At 42.2% G+C, this 22,727-nt stretch overlaps 1 protein-coding gene across 5 annotated transcripts in view; it reads right to left on the reverse strand.

Annotated features, from left to right (window-relative positions):
* Nucleotides 1-22,727, reverse strand: part of oxr1a (oxidation resistance 1a) — a 169,876-nt gene that overhangs the window by 60,480 nt on the left and 86,669 nt on the right. For 2 of the 5 annotated variants that reach the window (XM_069702114.1, XM_069702113.1), the window contains exon 1: nucleotides 11,776-12,006. The exons of the other annotated variants lie outside the window; for them this stretch is intronic. In XM_069702114.1, the coding sequence (XP_069558215.1) occupies nucleotides 11,776-11,932 (157 nt within the window). In that variant the 5' untranslated portion in view covers nucleotides 11,933-12,006. Of the gene's footprint in view, nucleotides 1-11,775; nucleotides 12,007-22,727 lie in introns of those variants that run through there. 5 annotated transcript variants of the gene reach the window in all.

Below are 22,727 nucleotides of genomic sequence, written 5' to 3' on the forward strand. Positions count from 1 at the left end.
CTACACTTTTCTGGTTATATTTACAGTTTGATGTCCTTTGGGAGATCATTTTATGGTTTTAAGGACTAAAAATAATCTCAAGATAGTTTTAAATCTTCGTTATTAAACTTCTCTCTTGAGCTCTAACAAGAACAGGCTGATATGTGTCTGAGTTTAAGGTGCACCGGTATCATTGACCCTCTCTTCTGATTGGCTGACTCTTTTTTGAGTGAGACACACCCACGTCAACCACAGGTTTTCTTCAGCCTTGTAGCATACTAGCTCTGCGACGGTGTTTTGCTCCACATAAAAGGTGGACAGTAAGCCATGCTAAAGGTGGACATGCGTGTGAGTTTGTGACTTCACAGAATTACTTAAAGAAACTTAAATCCAAAGAACACCATTGCTGAATACAGGCTGAGTGTATTTCTCCATGCACTGTGTTTTGACACTATTATAGTATAGTCCAAAAAGAAACGTAAATCTGATTTTATGTGAGTCTTAAGGCTGCCTGCTACAAGAGTAGTTCTGGTCTTATTGACCATCATATTCCATAAAGCCAAGCTGTTTGTTAATACATGTTTTAATACTTTAAATGCCTCCAACCTGCTGTAAAGTAATTACACTAGTGGATCCTCTAATTACTTCTCATATTACGAGTTGCAGGGAGATAAAAGCAATGCATCATAGCAACAACAGCAAATGTCAGCTTTCTTAATCAACAGTCCTGTAGTCTCAGAGGACTTGTGAATACCAGCGCGCACAGGGAAAGTGACAACAGTGCTGCATGAAGAAAGAGCCCATTACTGCTGTGAAACTCTGCTAGCTGCTATAAGCTGCACACTTTCCATTGTAATGAATATACAATGCATGAGTAGAGTGGAGCTGTCAACCTAAACACAGAGAACGCAGTGTGACAGGAAACATCCGTTTGCCAACAGTCTTCAGTACCACTCAGCTCTATATTACAGTGGCAGCCTCCGTGGACCAGCCTATACACCACTCAGCTGTTATGGGAAACTTTGCTGAACTGCAGTACTGCGCCTCTGCGCGCGGGTGTGTGTGTGTGTGTGTGTGTGTGTGTGTGTGTGTGTGTGTGTGTGTGTGCCCATGTTGGAGCAGGAGGCCCTGGACCTGCCCTGTCCTCTCATTAACACTCTCCCCATGTGGACTCATCATCATCAACCCCCCCCCCTCCCCCCCGCCCCTGTTGTGTTGCTGGCACAGTAATGTGGCTTAAAGTCTTTACACGGCGAGCTGATTCTCCTTCCACACTCTCAGTTTTAAAACTCAGACACTGATCGGTACTGAGGTGCGTCAATGCCAACACACACTCACTTCAATTAGTATTCTCAGAGCGTGTACATGACTGTTTCCATAGTGACGAACCTGGCGCAGACATAAAGAGTAAAAGGTGTTATTGAAAAAAAACAAAAAAACTGTCTGCGTCATACAGCAGCAGGTTCAGCTTGTGGGAAAACCAGTTGTTCTGAATGGAAAGAAGTGTTAAAGCTGCCTCACTGTAATTATGATCATGTATTAATCATAATCAGCTTTACTAGTAAAGTTGTTGACCTATGTATAAATTAGCAATATATTCAGTTTGTAAACTAGTTGATGCTCAGTTAAAAATAAAAGGTGCTTTAGTTATTCTTCCAGGGATGAATCCACAGAAACTGAACAAGTCTGTATGTATTGTTGTTACTGTGTTCACGAGTACAGAAGCAATTAGCTGATCAACTGATTAGTAAAAAAAAAAAACAGAAAATAATCTTGCAAGGATATGAACTGTGATTATAATCATAAAGGTTAATTATCAGGCAGCAATGCCAGACACGTCCTGGTTCCCACCTCACAAATACAGACTTTCAGTATACTGCATGCAGTTTAAAATGATTATCAATGTGCTTTGGACAGTTGGTCAAACAAAACAAGTAATATGCAAATGCGACCTTGAGTCAGAGCTGGGTATCAAACCTCTTTTTCTGGTACGGACTAAAATGTGACCATAGCAACAAGCATCAAAAACTGCTGAGTCCACTGAAGCTGAGATTGAATGTCTGCTCACACCAACATGGCTCATGAAGGTAATTCTAATGTTGATGATCAGAGGGTGTGATGTTCACCATGGTCACTGTAATCAAACTGTATTCATATAGCACTTTATATCAAGTTAGTGCAGTTCAAAGTGCTTCATGGATGATTGTCAAGATCCATAAAACAGGTGTAGACTCAGAAAACAATTACAAAAAAATATTTAAAAAACAATTTAGTCCTTATTAGCGCTAAACACTTAAAAGAGTAGAGCTGAGGCTGATGGGAATGGAATTATTTTGCAGGTGTTTGGTTATAAAAATAAAAAAAATAAAAATGTAACCTGATGATTATCACCGAAGTTGTTCCAATTTATGCTAAAAGGGGGGCAGGGATGTTTGCACCACAATTCACGGCTACCCATCGACGCATTTCACTAAAAAACTAAAATGTCAACCTCATGCTGATGCTAGAGTAAAAGTCAGAAGATCCCCAACATTTGTAATTTGTAACAACTTCATCCTCTGGGAACCATGAAAGTCATTACAAAGTCTCACAGCAATCAATCCCATAGTTGTTGGCACATTTCAGTCTTGACCAAAGTTGCAGACCAAATGATTTTGCCTCTTCTGGAGCTCTAAGTGAAGTTTAAAAAAGTATATTTTCCTGGTTGTGCACCAGGCCTCACCAGGCCTTCCTCCTGCTCCTCCTCTTCCTCCTCCTCCCTGCTGTCACATGAGCTCAGCCTCCAGACACACTAATCACACCGTGATTTGTCCAACCCTTGGCGGTAACATTATTGCACTTACAGCAATATGTCTTTCCAATTCAAAGTTGGGAGAGGGAGGGAGGGAGTGAGGGAGAGAGGGGTAAAAGAAGACACGGTGAATAGTATGGCTTAAGTCTAACGCTGTATCGGCCCGATCGATGGCGATGATACATAAACATAATGTACGCTTGCTGCAGCTTCCACAACAACTCTGTGATTCATCATCACCAGGACAGTAATGCAACGCTGCCACTGAACTAATGTGTGATCATATGTAAAGAACACGTGCGTTGACCAGTGTCCATTCATTATTATTAAATTATTACACCATCAGTCTTAATTAATGAAATGCTGTTTGGATGGCCTCAGGAGAAAACCTGTGGCAGTAAACAGAGCAGTGTCGGCATGAACACTTGTCCCGTCCACTTCTGCGTACAAAAGCGCCTCTTTATTGGTTCACGCTGCCGCTTCGGAGCGCTGGCACTCTGCACCACGACAGCAACACTAACTCCTCAGGTTACAGGACCAATCAATAGCAGGAGAAGTGATGAGCTCAGCTATGAGAAACACAAACTCTGCATTATCAGATCTTCGTATTGAGCCAAAAGCAAAGAGTCCTGTTCTGGAGTCAAGATTTGAACCGACTGTGGTAACAACCAAACGCAGGTACGGGGAAGGAGAGAGCAGCTCCTGAGTCTGGAAACAATGTGAGCAGAAGAGCAAGTATGGAGGAAAGCAGGAGCACAATAACTAATAAAGCTAGTTAAGTGACTCTATTATTTATCATGACGGCAACATTTGACCTAACTTTTTCTAAAATTAGCCTCCACTAGCAACATGGTCCTATCCGACTAAGTAAGGCTGTATCTGTATGATATTAAACATGGATTTACTGCTCATGAGTTCAACTTTTCAGTCTGAAAACAAACAATTCTTCTTTGAAAAGTCACATGGTTATGCTCTACATATAATTTTGCAGTACTTAATACGTGTTTTTATCTTCGGCTCCCTGTCAAAGAGGATAAATATAGCACCACCCATGCCCGAGGAAAATGTTTTACTTTTTAGTCAGAGGCTAAAGACCGTGACTAAAGAAGAAAAACTTAATTCTTACTTAAACAAAGTAAAAGTTGAACACTCACGTCAACTCATTTTTCTGCTACAGTCGTGAGACCAAAAGCTGAAATTATGATGGCTAATGTTAGCGAACATTCAATAGATCCTCTGCTGTATTGGTGTGGTTTTGTTTGAATAAAGCTTTGCAGAAGCTTATAGGAAGTTGTTTTTTATTGCTGTTGCTGAGACATTTCAAGTCATTGTGCTCAGCTAACTGGCTGCTAGCCGTCCTGTTGATTATCTGAACTAACTCACCAAAAAAAAAAAAGTGAATAATTCTCAAAATATTCCTCTTTAATTATAATAATGAAAAAAAAAATAGTAAATATAGAATATATATAAATACCACTCATTTTGCATAATGATGTGCTTTTGATATTTAAAGCACATTTTGTTGGGCATACTGCAGTAAAAGTTTGACACTTAATTGGAGCGGAGAACTTTTACTGCAGATTGTTAGTCATACATGCATACATACATGTGAATGCTCTGAAAACATCTCCCACTGCTGAATGAAATAAAAGCCGTCAGTGCTCCTCCCGTCTCACCACAGTCTGTCATGGCCGACCAGTAAGTGAGGCTGCAGCACCAACACACACAGCTTACTTTCCATTTAGCCAGACATGTCTGCCGACATCACAGAGAAAAACGAAGACGGCGTCTCTGCAAATCAATCTGCATGACTAACTATCAGGGGGGACAAAGGTTGACAACTTGATGGACTGTCTCTCTCCTTAGCAATGAAACAAACAGTTTCAGCGCCAGATGTCGCTGTGCTTTACAACACAGCAGGCTCAGAGGGAACGCAGGTCAAGAAGAAGAATAACCACGTACTGTATTTCCCTTCGACCGTGGGGGGGCATTTAAACCACAGGTAAGAACAGAGCACACATGAGTGCTCCGTCAAACATTCACAGATGATCGTTGACCTCACTGAAGCCATAAAGCGAGCAGCTCGCACCACACGCTGGTCACTGCAATTACTTAATCTGCAAATATTTCCTTTGGACTGTTTTCTAAAAGCTGAGTTTTGTAAAAGCAGTTCAAACCGAGCACGGCCGTAGCTAACAATGATTGATCCATCTAATGATTATTTTCTATAATTAATCAAGACATTTTTTTTTGTCTTTAACAAGTCAGAAGCTACAGAAAAAATGTCCTGCTTTACATTCAAAGAAGTAGAATTTTAAGGATTCTCATACAATCATCAGCAATAAAAAATTAAAATAAACCAAGCTGCAGTTACTGTCATATTCATGGAGCCTAACATGAAAGTAAACTATGTTTATTATGTTTTATGCAGATGACACGCAGCTATATCTTTCTATAAAACCAGATGAAACAAATCAATCAGTAAAACTTGAAGAATGTCTAAAAGACATAAAGGCCTGGATGACCAACAATGTCCTGCTTCTAAAGTCAGACAAAACGTTATTATATATATTATATGTAAACACCTCAGAAACTCTTTCTGTAATCACTTAGTTACTCAAGATGACGTTGTCTTGGCCTCCAGCAAAACTGTGAGGAACCTTGGAGTCATCTTTGATGAGGATTTGTCCTTTTGCCACCATATAAAGCAAATCTCCAGGACCGCCTTCTTTCATCTACGTAATATTAATAAAATCAGGAAAATCCTTCCTCAGTGTGACGCAGAAAAACTCATTCATGCGTTTGTTACTTCTAGGTTAGATTACTGTAATTCCTTGTTGTTAGGATGTCCAAATTACTCATTAAAAACCTTGCAGCTGATCCAAAATGCTGCAGCAAGAGTACTGATGGGATTTAGCAAGAGAGATCATATTTCTCCAGTTTTAGCTTCTCTTCACTGGCTTCCTGTGAAATCAAGAATAGAATAAAAAAAATTATCTTGCTCACTTACAAAACTCCTCATGACCAGAATCCATCTTATCTCAGAGATCTTAAAGAACCATATAATCCTAGCAGAGCACTTTGCTCTCAGTACGCTGGTCTACTTGTGGTTCCCAGTTTAAAGAAGTAGAATGGGAGGTGGAGCTTCAGTTTTCAGGCTCCTCCCCTGTGGAACCAACCAGCTCCCAGTTTGTGTTTGAGGGGCAGAAACCCTCTCTAGCTTTAAGATTAGACTCAAAACTTTTCTTTTTGATAAAGCTTATAGTTAGGGCTGCTCAGGTGGCCCTGAACCATCCTGCAGTTATGCTGTTAAAGGCCGAGGCTGCTGGGGGACCTCGTGATGCCCCGAGCTTCTTTCCTCTCACTCTTTCACTCTTTATAACTCATATCTCACCATCACATCTCATTTACTTCATGCTTTTTCTCTCTCATAGTTTTTGCTTATTGTCTGTTGCCTCTCCATTCAGTTCCCTCGTTTAAAAACTACTACCTATCCTGTAAACAACAAGTTAATACTTATGTGTTACAGTCTAAGGTTATTTAATCATTCCAAATGAAGTCACTGTATTTACATAAACATACTTTAACCTTGATATGAGCAGTTTAAATGAACTGGGATTCACTGAACGCCTGCTTCTACTCTTGTTCCCAGAGGACAAACAGAGAAATCAGCTGACAGGACAGCAGAGAATGACCCCAGTTGTTCTCACAACAAGCATCTCACACTAGATTTAGCTTAGTTACGCCATGTTTACTGGCTTTTTCAACAAGCCAGGCCCTCTTAATGTAGCTTAACAAAATATTTTTACAGAAATCATCTCTGACCATTAGCAACAACACAATTACACTAAATGAGTTGATCTCTGGAGTGGTGAACCGATGTTTCACTCACCGGTTGTCATGCAATATAGTAAATACAATGTACAGCTGTGAAATGTTCATCCCGACAGCAACTGTACTGCAGAGACATTACATTGCTGTGAATGAGTTTTTCTTTCACTGTGAGACATGACATCATCAGGTGTTCCCCAGCCCCTGTAGAAGAGTGACAGCGTGGTCTTTGCACGAGATCACACCCCTCTTCACACCGGCTCCCTGCTGCTTATCTTCTCATGAAATCACCGGGAAAACTCAACGATTTTTTTAGACGACCACACGAAGAAAAGCTCATCAGCTTAAGACAAACTATGCACAGAAAGTTTTCGAAGAGGTAAACCAAATATCCAAACTTTCAAAACAGCTCTTTGGAAAACACCAGCTGACATCACTCCAGTGTGTAGTTATATTTTTGGAATGTTTTCAGAAGAAGTGAAATTACTACCTGCCTGTTTTCCTGAGGCTGCGAGCCTTTTTCAGCTGGAGTACCAAAGATGCAAAAAGGAGCTCAGAACAGAAGAGATCATAATTACCTTCCCTTAAAGTCGTCATCTGGCCTCTTCCAAACATCTGCTGTTGAAATATCTAAGCACCGGCAATCAAGGTATGCAGTATGTTATTCAACCCACTGACATCAAACCTTCCAGGCCTTTCACTGTTGTTTATCAAGTCAGCGCCACTCTTTCATCACACAGTGCAGGCTTGAAGCCTCAGAGTCTCTGTCTGTCATCTGGATTTGTTTTTCTTTCTAAACTGACCTCCCCTTTAGTTTTTCTTTTCGTAGAAAATGCATCAACATGTTGGTGGGACACGGCCATTATACAGTCTATGTTGACTCCTTTAAAAGTCAGGCAGCAGTCATGAGTTCACACCCTGAACACAGGTGTCTAAGTGCAGAGCAGGTGCTCTGTGCCGTGGTCCGCCGGTCCCTCTGGGAGTCCTGGCACTTAAGCTCCCCCGCCGGAGCCATAAAAGATCCCAGGAGTGTCTCATAATGGCATGCGGGGCGAGTGATACGATAATACAAACTGCTCAAGGACTTTTTGGAAATTAAGGTGATTAAAATCAGCCATTACAGCGCTGAGAGCATCAACAGATTCTGAATCATCCTGACAATTGCAGCCGAGTCGGTGTCAGCCTCAGGGTGAACGTGAACACTGACAAATAAGTGAACACCCTCGGGGATTGAAAGAACCTGGAGATGCGGAGGAGAGTTCAATGTCGGGAGGACAAACAGTGGCCCCGGTGAATCATCTATTAATACGCAGTATGAGCACGCGGTCTGTTTATGTGATATTATGGCCACTTCAGTGTAACAGCAGGTCCACACAAAAGCTTATGTTCAAGCAGCAGCACTTTATGTGCGTTCCAGTCCCTGACAATCAAGCTGGAAGTTCATTTCTCACACAATTATTTGCAAAAAATGATAATGAGGGGTGATAGTAATTCATTTTCTAGCCATGTTCCTACTAGACTAGTTCAGTGCGACACTTTTTCAGCAGTGTTTAGACCACCGGAGTGGATAGAAGATAAATTATACAAAATTGTTGTTGTTTTTAAAAAAAAATACTTCCTTTATTATATAACAGGAAGTCCTCTGTCCACAGCTGAAATTTCATCAATACATCTTAAAAGTGCTTTAGAAATATTTAGCAGAGTGAAATACCTGTGGGTTGAGGGTGACATTTCAGTTTCAAGGTTTTGCAATCAAAATCATATTCATCCATAATCATCATCCATCTGTCTAAGAACCCTGAGGAACAACCTCGCTGAACATCCCGTCTTTCTATTTTTGTTTGTTGCACATTTCTGTAATCCAATCAACGGAGAGAAAGTACATTAGAAGCATACACAGTACCGTATCTGTTCATTCAGTGTGATCTCTGGGGACATCCAGGGAAGTCATTTGTGGCCGATTACAGCTGAGACGAGATGTTTGGTGGACCGGATGGGCCGGAGCTCGCTGAGCTGCAGGGCACGCTGCCTCTGAGCTCACGCTGCCTCTGAGCTCACGCTGCCTCTGAGCTCACGCTGCCTCTGAGCTCACGCTGCCTCTGAGCTCACGCTGCCTCTGAGCTCACGCTGCCTCTGAGCTCACGCTGCCTCTGAGCTCACGCTGCCTCTGAGCTCACGCTGCCTCTGAGCTCACGCTGCCTCTGAGCTCACGCTGCCTCTGAGCTCACGCTGCCTCTGAGCTCACGCTGCCTCTGAGCTCACGCTGCCTCTGCAGGACTTTTCATCTCGTTTGAGAAGATGCATTTCAGTTCTGCATGTCGGAACGAATCCGACGGCAGGTGAAAGCAAAAACTGCGCTTCCACTTGTGTCTCTTTTCTGGTCCTGATAGAACGACAGCTTCCCAGTTCCACCGACCACCTTTGTGATCTCACTTCGACATGCATTCCTGATGAATCTGCAGAAGCTCATGGCTGTTTCACTGTGAAATCAGAAGGGGCTCCTTCCAAGACTTTACAAGTCACTAATGCCAACTTTGAAGTAGTTTGCTTGAGTCGAGTTCTCACAATTCACAGTATTCTGATGCTACAACTGGAAATGACTGTTACAAAAACGATTAACTATCTATGAAAACTGAAACTGTGGCTTATCAGAAAACGTTTCAGCTGATTACAGAGACGTAATCATCACTGTCGGCACGCACTTCACATGGGCTGCAGCTATGTGAGGCTAACGTTAGTTCTCACACGTGAAAGTCGCTCACTTCCCACAATGATGGCTCACTGGACCTACGTCGCCATGGTTACCCGCAAGGCCACCTTTCTAAGGGGAAAACCAGGCATTTTTTTTAAGGAAGTTGTTGATAAAATCTCTAACAAGGTGCAGTTAGAGAGGTTTTTATCTTCCTGCAACTAAACGCCTATTGAAAATTTGGTGGACTTTTCTCGTCAACTATCGCTGAGTCAACTATTTCGAGGCCGCCCTGCTGGCCTCTTTAATTTTCTCTGGCTAAACACTACTGATAATCCATGAACAGATTGTCATATTAAACAAAATATGAAATCTGATCTTCACACTTTCCTCTGTTCCAGGTAAGGTGAGTTCACAAAGTGCTGTCTGTTTCCTCTTAAAGCATTTGGAGCACAGAAAGGTGAAGTCTGTGTCGGTTGTATCTGGGCCCTCATCACCCTGCACTGCCCACTCCCGCTTCGTCCACTGCCTCCACGCCCACCTTCATCTCTAACATCGTCTTCTCACTTCCACTACCTGACTCCCCGTCCAGTTAGTCCCACTCGAGAGAGAGAGAGAGAGAGAGTGGGACTAACTGAGCGGGGCGGTAGGCCCCGAGCCGCCCCCGCAGTCCACCCCGCTGCCAGAGAGAGAGAGAGAGGCGAAAGGACTGCTAATGAACCCGACTGCCATCCGTGGCGTTTCAAGAGCAGCAGAACATGCATCTGATTAATCTTTGTCCTAATTAGATCGAACAATTAACCTGCCTGCCACCGGGCTCTGGAGCCTGATGACTCTGCATGAGCTGCAAACCTCCTGTACGGGAGCGGCATGCGAGGGAGGGTGCCCCTAACTGTGTTCAACTTCCTGTGTTTTCAGAGGAGCCAATTAATGCTAACTAACAGCGCAGAGCATTCTGTGGGATATTTCAGGGGACGGAGTGGCGGACAGCTCGGAACCGTCTCTGGTTTTCATGTCAACAAGACTACATTTCTCCGCTTTTAATTCAAAGTGAGAGACGGCACTGATGGGTCTCGTCATAAATTAAGTATGAGAGGCAAAACAGAAAGGGGGACACACAAAAAAAAATCCAATCTTTATTAACATGGAGATACTCCCTGATGTGAAAGGCCCCGAGGACATACTTGTTCACTCCCTGGCTGGATTGTTTAAGCATGCACTGCCTGCTGATCTGAAATATTTGGCATGCCTCACTTGTTACAGGCAGTGTCCTCACAACAAACCGGACAGGCACAGTCCGGCCGCTGAGGACATGAACTGAGCTGATTCCTTATGAATTAACATGAGTTCTGCAGTAGGAATTCAGGCATACAGACCCTCAGTCCTGAAATATATGAATCTTAAATTTTATGTACTGAGTAATGTAAAGGTTTAGGATTGTGAGGAAAAAAAGGGGCATAGGTGATTGACAGATGTGAGTTCCAGGTGATTCCTCACAGCTTTGATCTTTAGCTTTAGTTTTTGCTTCTTGTTCCAGTTGAATTTTTGAGCTTCGCTGTGCAGAGTGACGCGTGTAGAGATTTTAAAACTGTATTTTACATACATCATCAAACAGGCCTGGAGGGGACCTTTAAGGATGAGCTCGTATCTGTTCACAGTCTCTACTTGTCACTTGGCTAAATGCAGTAAAACTATTTAATATCACTAACCCTGAAACATTAATGTTTTCAAGGCACTGAAAAATAATTAAATGTATTAAAGGTCAATATTTCAGCTGACGAGGCTGCGTGCTCCCAGTTAGAAGTGTTTGAGGGTGCAAAATTATAGTTTCAAGTCTAGTCGTAATGTCAAATGTTAAATCACGCAATGTAATCTATGAAGCTTTGTGTGTTGTCCATGTTCAGGTGAAGTCAGTATAATTACAAAATATAGCTGAAGAAGCTTAACTTGGGTATGCCACGCAGTTGACAGGCACAGACTGTACTTTAAGGAGTAGCCTGCAACGGAAATAGCAGGAGGCACTAAATTAAAAGTTTAAATTATATTACATGAATTATATGTATTAAGTAGAGTTTCGCCGAAACTAAGAGTAGTACTTAATGTTTATTTCACATTGTTAAAATATGTTTTATCGGGTAAGGACATGATTTGAGCTACGAGGAGACCTTAAACTGATGGATTTTGTAAAGGGAATCTGCCACCACACACTGAGCATGCTTCGGGTCTTTTAACGTTGAGTACATACTCTCCAAAATAAAGGACACCGCCGAAATTATAAGTGATACTTTCAGTTTATTTCAAGATATTAACCTAAGTTCTATTAGCTAAGAAAATGATCGAAAGCAGTAAGAAAACGTTCAACTTGACGATTTTTAAAGAGAGTTTGGCACCGCCCACTAGAGCATACATTGGAGGTTCGTATGCTCTATAAAGTTGAATACGTGTTCTCACACTATCAGACAACAGAAATGCATGGCAGACTGACCTGTCTTGGAGTGGACGGAGCTTCTGTCGAAAATTGTCCCAGCGTAGTGCTGCTGAACCTGGACAGTCTCCTGTCCGGGTCCCGGCCACAGTCTCTGAGAGATTGCGTCCCTGACAACTCTCGCACCGCTGCCCGTGAGAGAAAATAAGAAGTCCATGGAGCTGCTGCCGCACAACCCGGCGAGGCTCGCCAACAACAAAGCCTTCAAAGTGGCACAAAGCTCGCGATCATTGCGCAAAACACAAACCTGGCAAAAAGTCACAAGCTCAAACTCGTGGTGTGAAAGGCCTCCAACACGCGCACACATTCCAAAACAGGAACTATTTGAAATACGTCAACAAGTGCAAACTTTTGTTGTTGTTGCCCCTAGTGGAGTCAAGCTGTGCAGCGCAGCCTACCGCACTGTTGGTCGATATTTACCGAGCTTGACTTCGACCTCTAGATCAAAATCTGACGGTAGTTTGGTTTAGTAGAGCCTGTAACAGTTAAATTATTGTATTTCTACTACTCTTATTTATGAGAGAAACATTTTTAGTGTAGCCTAAAATAAGAACAACAGGAAGGAACAAGGTCCTGTGAGTCTGTTTGCTGAAGAAGTTAGTAAAAGATGTTTGAGTTTATAGCACACTACAATACAGCTAAAAGGACACCGATAAACTACGATCAGTAATCAGCTGGAACTCCTGTAAACACGGTGGATGTAAGACATTTTACTACATTGTCATTTACTGTGTGTTTATGTGACAGCTCGCACTCATGCGGCCCTACAGGAGGACAAAGACATGCATGCACATTCAAATCTGCTTACAACTACATTATAGTGTGTTATAAACCATATATTACATGCTCATACATGAAGGCCTATATAGTGCATGCACATTTTTCAGTCAAAATGTGCTTAAGAAATAGACAATTTCTTCTGCAGAAAATTATTTGGATGAAGATTGTGAGGATAAAATGGAAATCTTTAAAATAAAACACCTTTAAAGTCTGGCTTTTTTTAGTGTGTGTTTTCTTTTGTATGTTATTTTTTTTTAATTTACTTATTCTTTCACTTCTGCATTCACCACTTGGAGTTGCATATGATGTACGTGTGCTGTATAAATAAATGCGTTGATTGACATTCTACATCCATTTTTAAAGGCCTACTTCTTTTAATTTGAAATGAATAATGAGTTAGAGATTCGGTGCTGATTGCAGACAGACTTTAAAAGGTCCTTAAAATGAATGAAAACTGAACTTTAAATAATCTTTACAAATAAATAAATGCATAAAAAAGGCAACTCTACACAGCCCAAACAAATTTGCGCTCTGTTGCTAGGATATGTCATCGCCATGAATGTGGGGCTTTATGGCACCGAAGAGAATGACATCCATCTGACTCCCACCATAATGACATTCTAATAAATTGAGACTTTCACATGCGAAACCAAAATACACTTCTGCACCCGTAGTTTAAGGTACAGGAGGGGGCGCAGTGGCAACTCTGAAGCCTGTGACATATAAGTGTCTGCTCATCCAGTGATGGCATTTGCGGCGCACAAATGAACGTGGAATTCAAAAGAAAATGCCAACAGACTGGAACAGGGTCTAATAATTGGGCAGCGGGCTCAGGTAGTGAGCTAGAAAGGCTGTGATGCATTATTCATCCAGGGGGGAGAGCTGCTGTGGCGAGTAAGAAGTCAGAGGCGTAGAGAGGCCCCCGTAATGTTTCAGGCAAATAATAGAAATGATCAGAAAGAGGGAGGCGCCACCATTTGTTCACTCTTTCACATCATAAAAGGTAATGATGGGAAGCGTGCATATAATCTGACAGGGATGGCCCCTGCTTGTCGTCCCTGTTGTCTGTAGGAGGAGGGCTGAGGTTGGAACAGCTGTCATAATTGAGTACATTGAACCAGTGTGATCTGAGACTGAGACAGGGCCACGTTCACTACTGACAGTGCTCCATCTGCTGGTTACCTTGGGTAGTGTGGGCTTAAGTGTCAAGATGGAGAGTTTGACTGAAAAGCAGCAGCAATCATGACAAGAATAAAGATGATCTCAGAATAATTAAATGTATTTCATTAGCTTTTTTCCTTGTTTTAACAAATTGCAGAGTTTTCTAACCTTCTTCAAATGGTGTACCATGAATGCAGATTTACAACTAATAACTATTTTCATGTTGATGAATTTTTCAGGTAAATTAATGATTAGCCCAAAAGTCATTTAGTCCATAAAAGGTCAGGGAGATGGTGAAAAATGCCCATTGAAATTTACCAGATGTCAAATGATCTCACATTTTTGCAGCTAAAACATGTGAATGTTTGGAATTTTTTTAAATAAATTACTTCAGTGATCACAAAGATTTACAACGTATCATTCTGCACTTCAGATGCACTGGAGGTCTGTAAAACTATGTGGAATGTTAAAAATGAGTTTCAGACTAGTAGTAAAACTCTCAGTCGAAACCTGTTTGCATTCAACGTGCAGCATGTAAACTGGTCAAACTTGAGTTTTATGACAGATGTAAAGTCTAATCTTAATGGACTTTCACTGAGGAGGATCTCATCTTCTCCTGTCTGACCTTGCATAGACACTATGCTGGTAGACTTGACACTCAGTGTGTTTAGCTGGATCTCAGACTGCCCCCCACCCCCCTCTCAGAATGGCCCAATGCCATCCCCTCACGCCCCTCCCCAACCGCCTCCCACAGGTCCTTGTAGCTGCGTGATATACTGTGTTGGTGTACAGCTGCCCAGAGCAGTCATTAAATCATCCGTAACATCCTCAGAGGGGGCCTGACCGGGTAACTCTTCTCTCCACTGCAGCCTCATAGGTTGAGAGATATACAGGCTGCCGTGCACGCAAAACAATAATGTTCAATCTGCTTTTGAAGACCTATTTTCTCTGAGAACTCTCTAATTATGGGGTGTCACACCACACCACAAGGAGGGAAAATGAAAGAATTCCCTCTGTGCTCATCCAACTACACAAGCAGCATCGCATGGAAATTAAATAAATCACTTTGTTCTACTTAAGCTGGCATGTTTGATGTGCGTGTCTCTGGTATTTTAGAGGCGATTAAAGAGAATCTGAAGCCAATTAGTTAACTGACATTCATTTACGTGGTATGTTCTTCTGAATCTTTGCAAATGAGCCTGTTTGTGGGAGGCAGATAGGTCATTACAGTGCGACTGTTTACAATATCCTAAAGGGACACACTGTAATTTGTGCATGTGTTTGAAGTGCATGCACAAATTTATATCATTACCTTTCTTATTAATTTTCTAACATGATCAGATCAGCATTTCAGTGTGTAGCACCAGTCAGGGAATCATACTTTTTAATAAGTTTAAAGCGTGGGAGTTTGCTGTGAAAACAAAACCTGCTGGTGTCAGCAGCTACCAGCAAAAGCCCTCAGAGGGTCTCGCAAGAGGCTTTGTCGTATAGTCTGGGAGCGAGGCACCGGGGAGCGAGTGTTAATCTCAGCAGTTTCCCCATTTAGAGGCAGGTATGGCTGCAGCCCACTCCTGAGAAGAGGAACACTTTCATTATGGAACAAACATGTAGGGCATTGGGGAGCTGCTGCTTTCCCCACTGTCAAACAGTGGATGGAGTTCACAAGCGATGTTACATAAGCAGAGCTGTAGGAGCACGCTGCTGTAGGCACCAGCATGTGTGTGTGCGCACTGGAATGGCTGTATTAGCATGTGCTTTAGCACACACACACACACACACACACACACACACACACACACACACACACACACACACACACACACACACACACACACACACACACACACACACACACACACACACACACACACACACACACACACACACACACCGTTTGCACATTTTCCACAAAATCACAATCTGCTCTCTTCTTCTCAGACATTTCCTGTTTACAGTAGAAATCATTGTGACATAAATGCAGCCAAGAGTTCACTCATGCGACACAAATGCACCTGCTGGCAAACACAAACAAGCCTTTGAGTGCGTGGTAATTGGGGAGGTTTATTGAGGTATGCGAGATAGTTTTGTCAGTAGTGATGGATCTCGCATGGCACTTCTTGGAGCGTGGAGCTGTAAATACAGATCATACATTGTCCTGCGTTTCTCCAGCGTTCTGCTCTATTATCCCGCAGCTCGCACAAGATGACGACCAATAAAAACATTTTGCTGCCGGGAGGAGCCGGGATGAGGCATCCGGACAATGGCGGCAATCACAGGTGTTTAACAGCCCTTGTCAGAGAATCCCACCCTCTCTCAAGCTTTGCTACAACAGATGAACATGTTTTTTCACGCTGGCAGCAGGACCCAAATATTCATGAGAGGGAAACATGAATCGAATGTACTGAGGCGCCTGTTAAGACCACGAACAATGCCAAGCTGAATCACCAGATCATCTGGAAGAATAGGGGTGTTTAATTACTCCATGCTGCAGTTACATAAGTCTGGTTGCTATCACTCAAATGTTGTTTACCATTTGTCTTCATTTTCCATGAACAGTGTACATGTCTGAGCCTGCAGCAGCTTGCAGCTTATGAGAGATGCAGTTAAAGGACTATACAAACATTTAAGCAAGGCTATCAGCGAGCGTGCATGCAGGGATGAGTAACTGTGCGTTCAAAGTGGGAAAATAACTTTGTAGTTGTGATGCTAAACGGCTGGTTGAAATAACAGCTCCACATTTTGCAAAATACGCTCATTTGTTTTCATTAGATTATGTAAAATACATATTTTCCGGCTCTGAAAAATGAGCCTGATGTGAAAGTGCCGTAAGCTGCAATACTTCCTGGTGCCACCAGAGGTTGGCTCCAAAAAGCCTTTGGCTCCATAGACTCCCATTCAACTCGTCTCAAAGTTTTCAATCAATAAAATTTCTCGGTGTTGCTCGATAAAGTCACTCCTTGTTATTGGTTTTCTGGCCGTCCATCTGAAAATAATCCCGTCATTAATTACAAAGTAAGCTTCAAAAAGCTGTGTTTTTGGGGGCGTGTCTGTTTGATTGACAGGTCTGTACTGAAGTATGTGTATCGGACTGAGTATCGTCAGGTTTCCAATCATATCATTAAATGAAGCCTGCAGCTATTTCAGTGCTCCGTACTAATACAGCTAATTGATATGTCCTCTGTATGAACATATGTTGAGATTTACTGAAATGCTGTTAAGATGTATAACACTTGAATGTAATGCATTTTAAAGCACTAATTTGGTTATTTATTGTGACAAAACTAGCTGCTAAAACAACTTCTTCTCTTGTAACTATTATAAACAAAATTCCCAAAATGTTGAACTTTCTTTTTTATTTTAATGATGTGAAAATTTGACCTGAAAGTCGAACTTGGGTGAATTCAATCAACCCAAAAAGAAAGCCGCGCACTTTTGAACTACGTTTTGTGGCAGAGATCTTTCTTTCGACAAAGACTTGTAGTGCAACTTCCATCCATCCGTTCTCTCAAACATCTTTCCTTTTCAAGGATATGGGGAAGCTGGCATCCTTCCCAGCATGCGAGGGGTAAAAGGTAAGGAAACCAAACACCCAAGGCAGGTTTTCGGTTTATCTCGTTTGAGGCATTCCAATTCACCTGATCTGTAAAACTTCAGCGTGTGGGAGGAAATGGGGACAGCTGGTGAAAAGAAATTCAGCGAGAAAACCAACAGGCGCTTTCTGGTAGCCTAGGTGATTAAAAAAAACACACAGCATAAGTGATTTAGACTTTTCTCTCAATATGTTTTCGTTCTATTATTAATTGTATCCTGTCAAGGTACAAGAAATAACCTAAAAACATGAGCAAAACATACCAAAAAACCCACAAATGAAGAGTTACGGGACTGAAATTCCATCAAAGCACCTCCTTGTGAGCTCCTCCATCGACTGTGAGGCCGTGACATTTGATTGAAAGCTTTTGGACGCAACCAGTACTTTAACCATCTGTTCACAATTTATCTCTCAAGGTCAAGAATAAACCTTCAGGCTCACGCTGAAAGTGTTTTGAGTTTTGTGAAAAATTGGCCTGTAAGTATAGAGAATCAAGGAGACCACCACTGGGCCACAACCTGTAAAATATGAGAGAAACCTTCCACTCCTGTGCAACTGCTACCAAGAAAGGCTCATAGTTACTGAAAGTAGCCTTCAGTTTCCCAAAGAACTTCACAGCAGACACACACTGTATACCCTAACACCATCCTGCCGTGAGAAAAAAACGGGAATTAAGCAAATAAAAAAACATCATAATTTTATAATTAATATATACATTTAATCATAATATAATTAATTAATTGCAATGTTTCATTCATCTGGGTAGTACCCATTAAAACGAGAGTTTCTCCTCACTTTAAAACAGATGTGACCACAGGAGCTGAATATATCATCCAAAAAGTGGATCTGTAATTACCATGAGAGCATATGTACAGTGAAATAAAGAATAAGGACTAAATGAACTTTCTGGATGAATAAAGTCTCCACATTCAGCTCCATAGCTGACGTCAGGGTGTGGAAATATACCTCTGCATTCAGCTTAATGCCTCTGGCGGAGACAGGAAACGAGGAGGTGATGGTTGAGGTGCTGTTGTCCCGTCCAGCCTGACACTGACCCGCCGCCACAACAATTCAACCCGCTGTTATTGCCTGGCTTCTCTCTCAGGACACTTCTACTGGGTGGCTAGTGGTGATCGATGAGCGGTGGCGTCAGAGCGGGCTATCTTTCACCGCCACTTCCACTTCCACTGCCCCCGCTCGCGGTCATCTATCCTCTGTGGGTGTCTGCGCTGTCTGCAGCCGCCCCGAGAGGCTGGGTGGCCCCGGCGACGGATGACCACTGGCTCAGCGGAGAGAACACATCCGTCTGCTATCTCCTTCAATCTTTTCACCTGCCTCCTCTCTCTTTGCGCATGCATTTCAATTTATTCCCGACCCAGAGTGCTGTTTATGATGACGAGCCGCTTGACAGCCTCCGCAAAGAGGCTTAATTGTAGGTGAAGAGGTAAAGAGAAATAGCCGAGGCGGGAGGGAAATACAGGATGGTGAAGGATGAGAGCGACAGAGAGACTGGAGGAGGAAAGGAAGGCGAAGGGACATGCATCAGAAATGCACCACTGCTCGCTTCATACAGGGCAATTTATTAAAATAATAATGCCCAGCCTTGCGCTGAAGGTTGAGCCCACAATAAACCTGACAGGGAGACAGAAAGGGGAGCTCGAACACTGAGGCACTGTCAGGCAAATAAACAAAACAAATGCTCTGTTATGTCAGTGTCCACTTTATTATCTGTGCTGAACTCTTCAGGAGTTAATTGCTTTCTTTTAAACTCAGACACAGTCATATATTTCATCATTACCCTAAAACGCCTCTCATGAATCACTCAGCTACAACAGAAGCACAAAAGCTCAAAGACCGCTCTACATAAGCCTCTCCACCCTGGACGGTCATTACAATCAGACTGCGAGCGGATACAGCCGCGCGCTGTGGGATGGGAGGAAATTAAGAGCCAAATGGACATCTTAAATCCAACAAAGATACTAAGAGGTTCGATGCTCTCTCCGTCTGCTGTAAAACTGTCCTCACCCCGGACACTCTTCATCTATCACCTGATATCGCTCGTTCCACAAGTACGCTAAATTGGATAATGAATCTCTCCCCTCAGGAGATGCAGTAGATGGATAATTTGTTGGCTAAATAACGAGCCGGGGACATATTGCATCATTCGAGATGTGAGATGTTAGTCTGGTTAAATGGATGCAACCTTTTGGATAAGTCCACAGCGGTAACATGAGTGAATTAAGATCCAATGAAGATGTAATTAACTGTGCAGGGAGAGGCTCATTAATAAGAGTCACACTGACTGATGATGAAACATTCTTACGTCAAATATGGTGTCAGTCTACCCGTACACAAGTTATGACATAACCAAGTGGCAAATGATCTATTTAGCTTTGTTTCAGTCGAGGACCAAAACACCAATCTACACATAGACGTACCATCATTACACAAGGAAGAGCTGATGATGCTGATCAAGAGCTATTGATACTGGATACATTTACAAGTTAAACCATTTTAGTTAAGTTGGTAGCTTCAGTTTAAAAAGGAACTAGCCTAGCTTTTTTTTTCACCTGGTAAGCACAGAGACATGTTTGTTCAAAGACAACCTAATAAAATCCCAACTGTAAATCATACCTGCCAACTTTTACATTTCATCTTGGTTTTATGGCCGCACATAAATAATTTTTTTTGATTTTATTAATCCCCGAGGGGAAATTTCTTCACTACAGCAGGGGGGCTCTCAGGGGGGAGATGCTGCAGCAGGCTGCCACTAGCGCGGCGCCAGGTAACCTGACCTGAGGTGCATGTTTTTGGATGATGGGAGGAAGCCGGAGAACCCGGAGAGAACCCACGCAAGCACAGGGAGAACATGCAAACTCCGCACAGAAAGGCCCAGGACCGGATTCGAACCCGGAACCTTTTTTACTGTGAGGTGACAGTGCTAACCACTGCACCACCGTGCCGCCCAAAATAATGGAGAATGTTCACTTCAATCCTGCATAAATTTGCAGGTGTATTCTGTTTTTTTGGTAACAGCTAAGTTTCCTCCTTACTTCATTCCACGGAACATATATTTGATGTCATCGCACCACATTTGCATCCTGCCCTGGGTCAGACGATGTCAGCACTTTGCATCTGGTTGCTTCTCTCCTGCTGTGCTCACACTGTATTTTAATACAGGTGAATTCCCAACGAAGCTGTTGTCATTTAAAATATTTCTTTTCCCTGCTCTCTGAAGAGGGGATAAGTATAAAATAGTAACTGGAACTCATCCCATTTGGGCTACATGTTAACTAGCAGTCCTCTTCCAAGCTGCTGCTCTGCACTGCAAAAATGCAGATTTAATAACCACCATCATTGACAATCTGGCGACTTGGGTGACAAGAATACAAAATGTATGAATCTGTTTGGCAATTATTCGAGATAAAGTTTGAGTGTCATACAAATGATAGAAGTTTAACAGGAGAGACAGTAGCACCTGATGGTGCTGGGAGACGGCCTTAAAATAGAAACCTGCAAAAAACGGCAGTGTTGGCAGTTATGCTCTTGAGTATTACTTTACACACAGATGTGAAGAAAACCTCATTCAAATTCTTACGACATCTGTAACTAAGCTAACAAATAAAAAGCCAGGCCTAGAACAGTATTTCGATGTTTATGTTAGAAAGATATTCACTATTGTTTTTTACACCATCAAATGGCCACCAAAGCTCAGAAAATGAGCTCAGATGTCAATGATAGCTTAGCAGGACAGAGATTATGTGTTGTTATTATTATTATTATTATCATGAAAAGCATATTATGCCATTAAATGAGAGTGTTATGTTAGTACATTTAAACGTTATGCAGATTAGTTACATTATAACTCATAAAGTTCAGATGTACAGCCGATGTACTGCATCTTAAGGCAGTAACTTCTTCCTGTGTACGGACTATTATTCAGGGCAACACATCAAAATGCGTGTGCTTGGACAGATAACATCATGACATGCGTCAATCAAGCCAACATGGCAGATGAATGCCCACAGCCTGTACTTTGTTATGTCTGAACAGACGACTGATATTGTACCTGAGGCCTCACATGGAAACGTCTCAGCAGCCATGAACCAGCGTGCACCGCCCCATGATTAATGTGTTGCCTTTTTAATTCAATCATGTTTTGAGTCTCTGCAAAAATGCAGCACAATAATGACAAAGTGCTTCAGAAAGTGGAGCATGAACAGATTTTTGATGAGGCAATAGCAAAAACAAAGACAACACACTTATGCTAAATGACTCACTGGAATTTAACTGAACCAAATTGAATTTTCCAATGCCAAGAGCCATTTTTAAAGCCTGCTTTCATAACAAGTTTGTCCTTTAAGGCCTGTGAGTTCTCCCCAGCTGTACTTCCAGTGATACTTTATGCAGCCAGAGTGTGTGTGTGTGTGTGTGTGGGGGGGGGGGGGGAGGCATTCAGACATGATACATGTAGTTTCTGCTGCTACACGTCTTTGTGACAGTTTTCCAGAGCCCTGCCATCCATTGAATGTCCAAAGCAATGACCCATGCGGAGAAGACATGACCTGTCTACATCTTCCAGCCATTCTTCCTCTTGGATAAACCGGTGCATAACAAGCGTGGCCCCGGAAGCGTGTACAATACCAAGTCCTCCACATTCGAATAAAAGAGCTGGAGGAGGAGATGGATGTGGTCGAGTTGTAATCACTGGCCTGGATCCAACTTTCCCATCTTTTGTCATTATATCCACTGATTGGGTAAAACTAACAAGGACGAGGGATACTACAGAAGTTAAATCCAGAAGCACTCAAAGTACACCTCTCTCACACCGATTGCCTCCTCTGCAATGACACATGCGTGAAAATATGGAAATGTTAAAACCTTTTCTCTTTTTTTTCTTCTTTAAAAACTGAGCAGTCAAAGCATTTGGAGCTTTCAATCCCAGAATGCCTTTTGATAGAAACTTTTTTGAATTTCTTCATTTAAATACTACATTTTGCCTTTCTCGGGTACGTTTGACACACACAATGTTTGCAATGAACAATCATGTCCAGTGCTGATGTTAGGGATGAATAAATTACATTTCTGTGTCCGTTTCAAAATAAAAGCCAAATTGCGCCGAACCACTTTAGCACTTTATTCATGAAGCAACATGATGTATTAGCAGTAATTTGATATATTCTAACAAAAGTGAACAACGGCTGTGTTATTTTCAGTGGAAGTGTGGAAACATGCAGTGCGCTGTGACATGGTGTAGTCATGGCAGTCCACAAATTAAGTATGAAAGGATGTACACTTTTCATTCTCTAAGGTCACCATCGTGGTGAGAGAGACAACCAAAGTATTTTCAAACTGTGGCGGCTGAGGAAGTTGCAGCTGTTGCATAACTGAAAAAAATTGGAAGTTGTAAACGTCCACACAA

Source organism: Brachyistius frenatus, unplaced genomic scaffold (genome assembly GCF_029030835.1).
Source record: "Brachyistius frenatus isolate BFR_SWC_R1_liver_20210118 unplaced genomic scaffold, ASM2903083v1 Contig_40, whole genome shotgun sequence".
In the NCBI taxonomy this organism is placed as follows: Eukaryota; Metazoa; Chordata; class Actinopteri; family Embiotocidae; genus Brachyistius; species Brachyistius frenatus.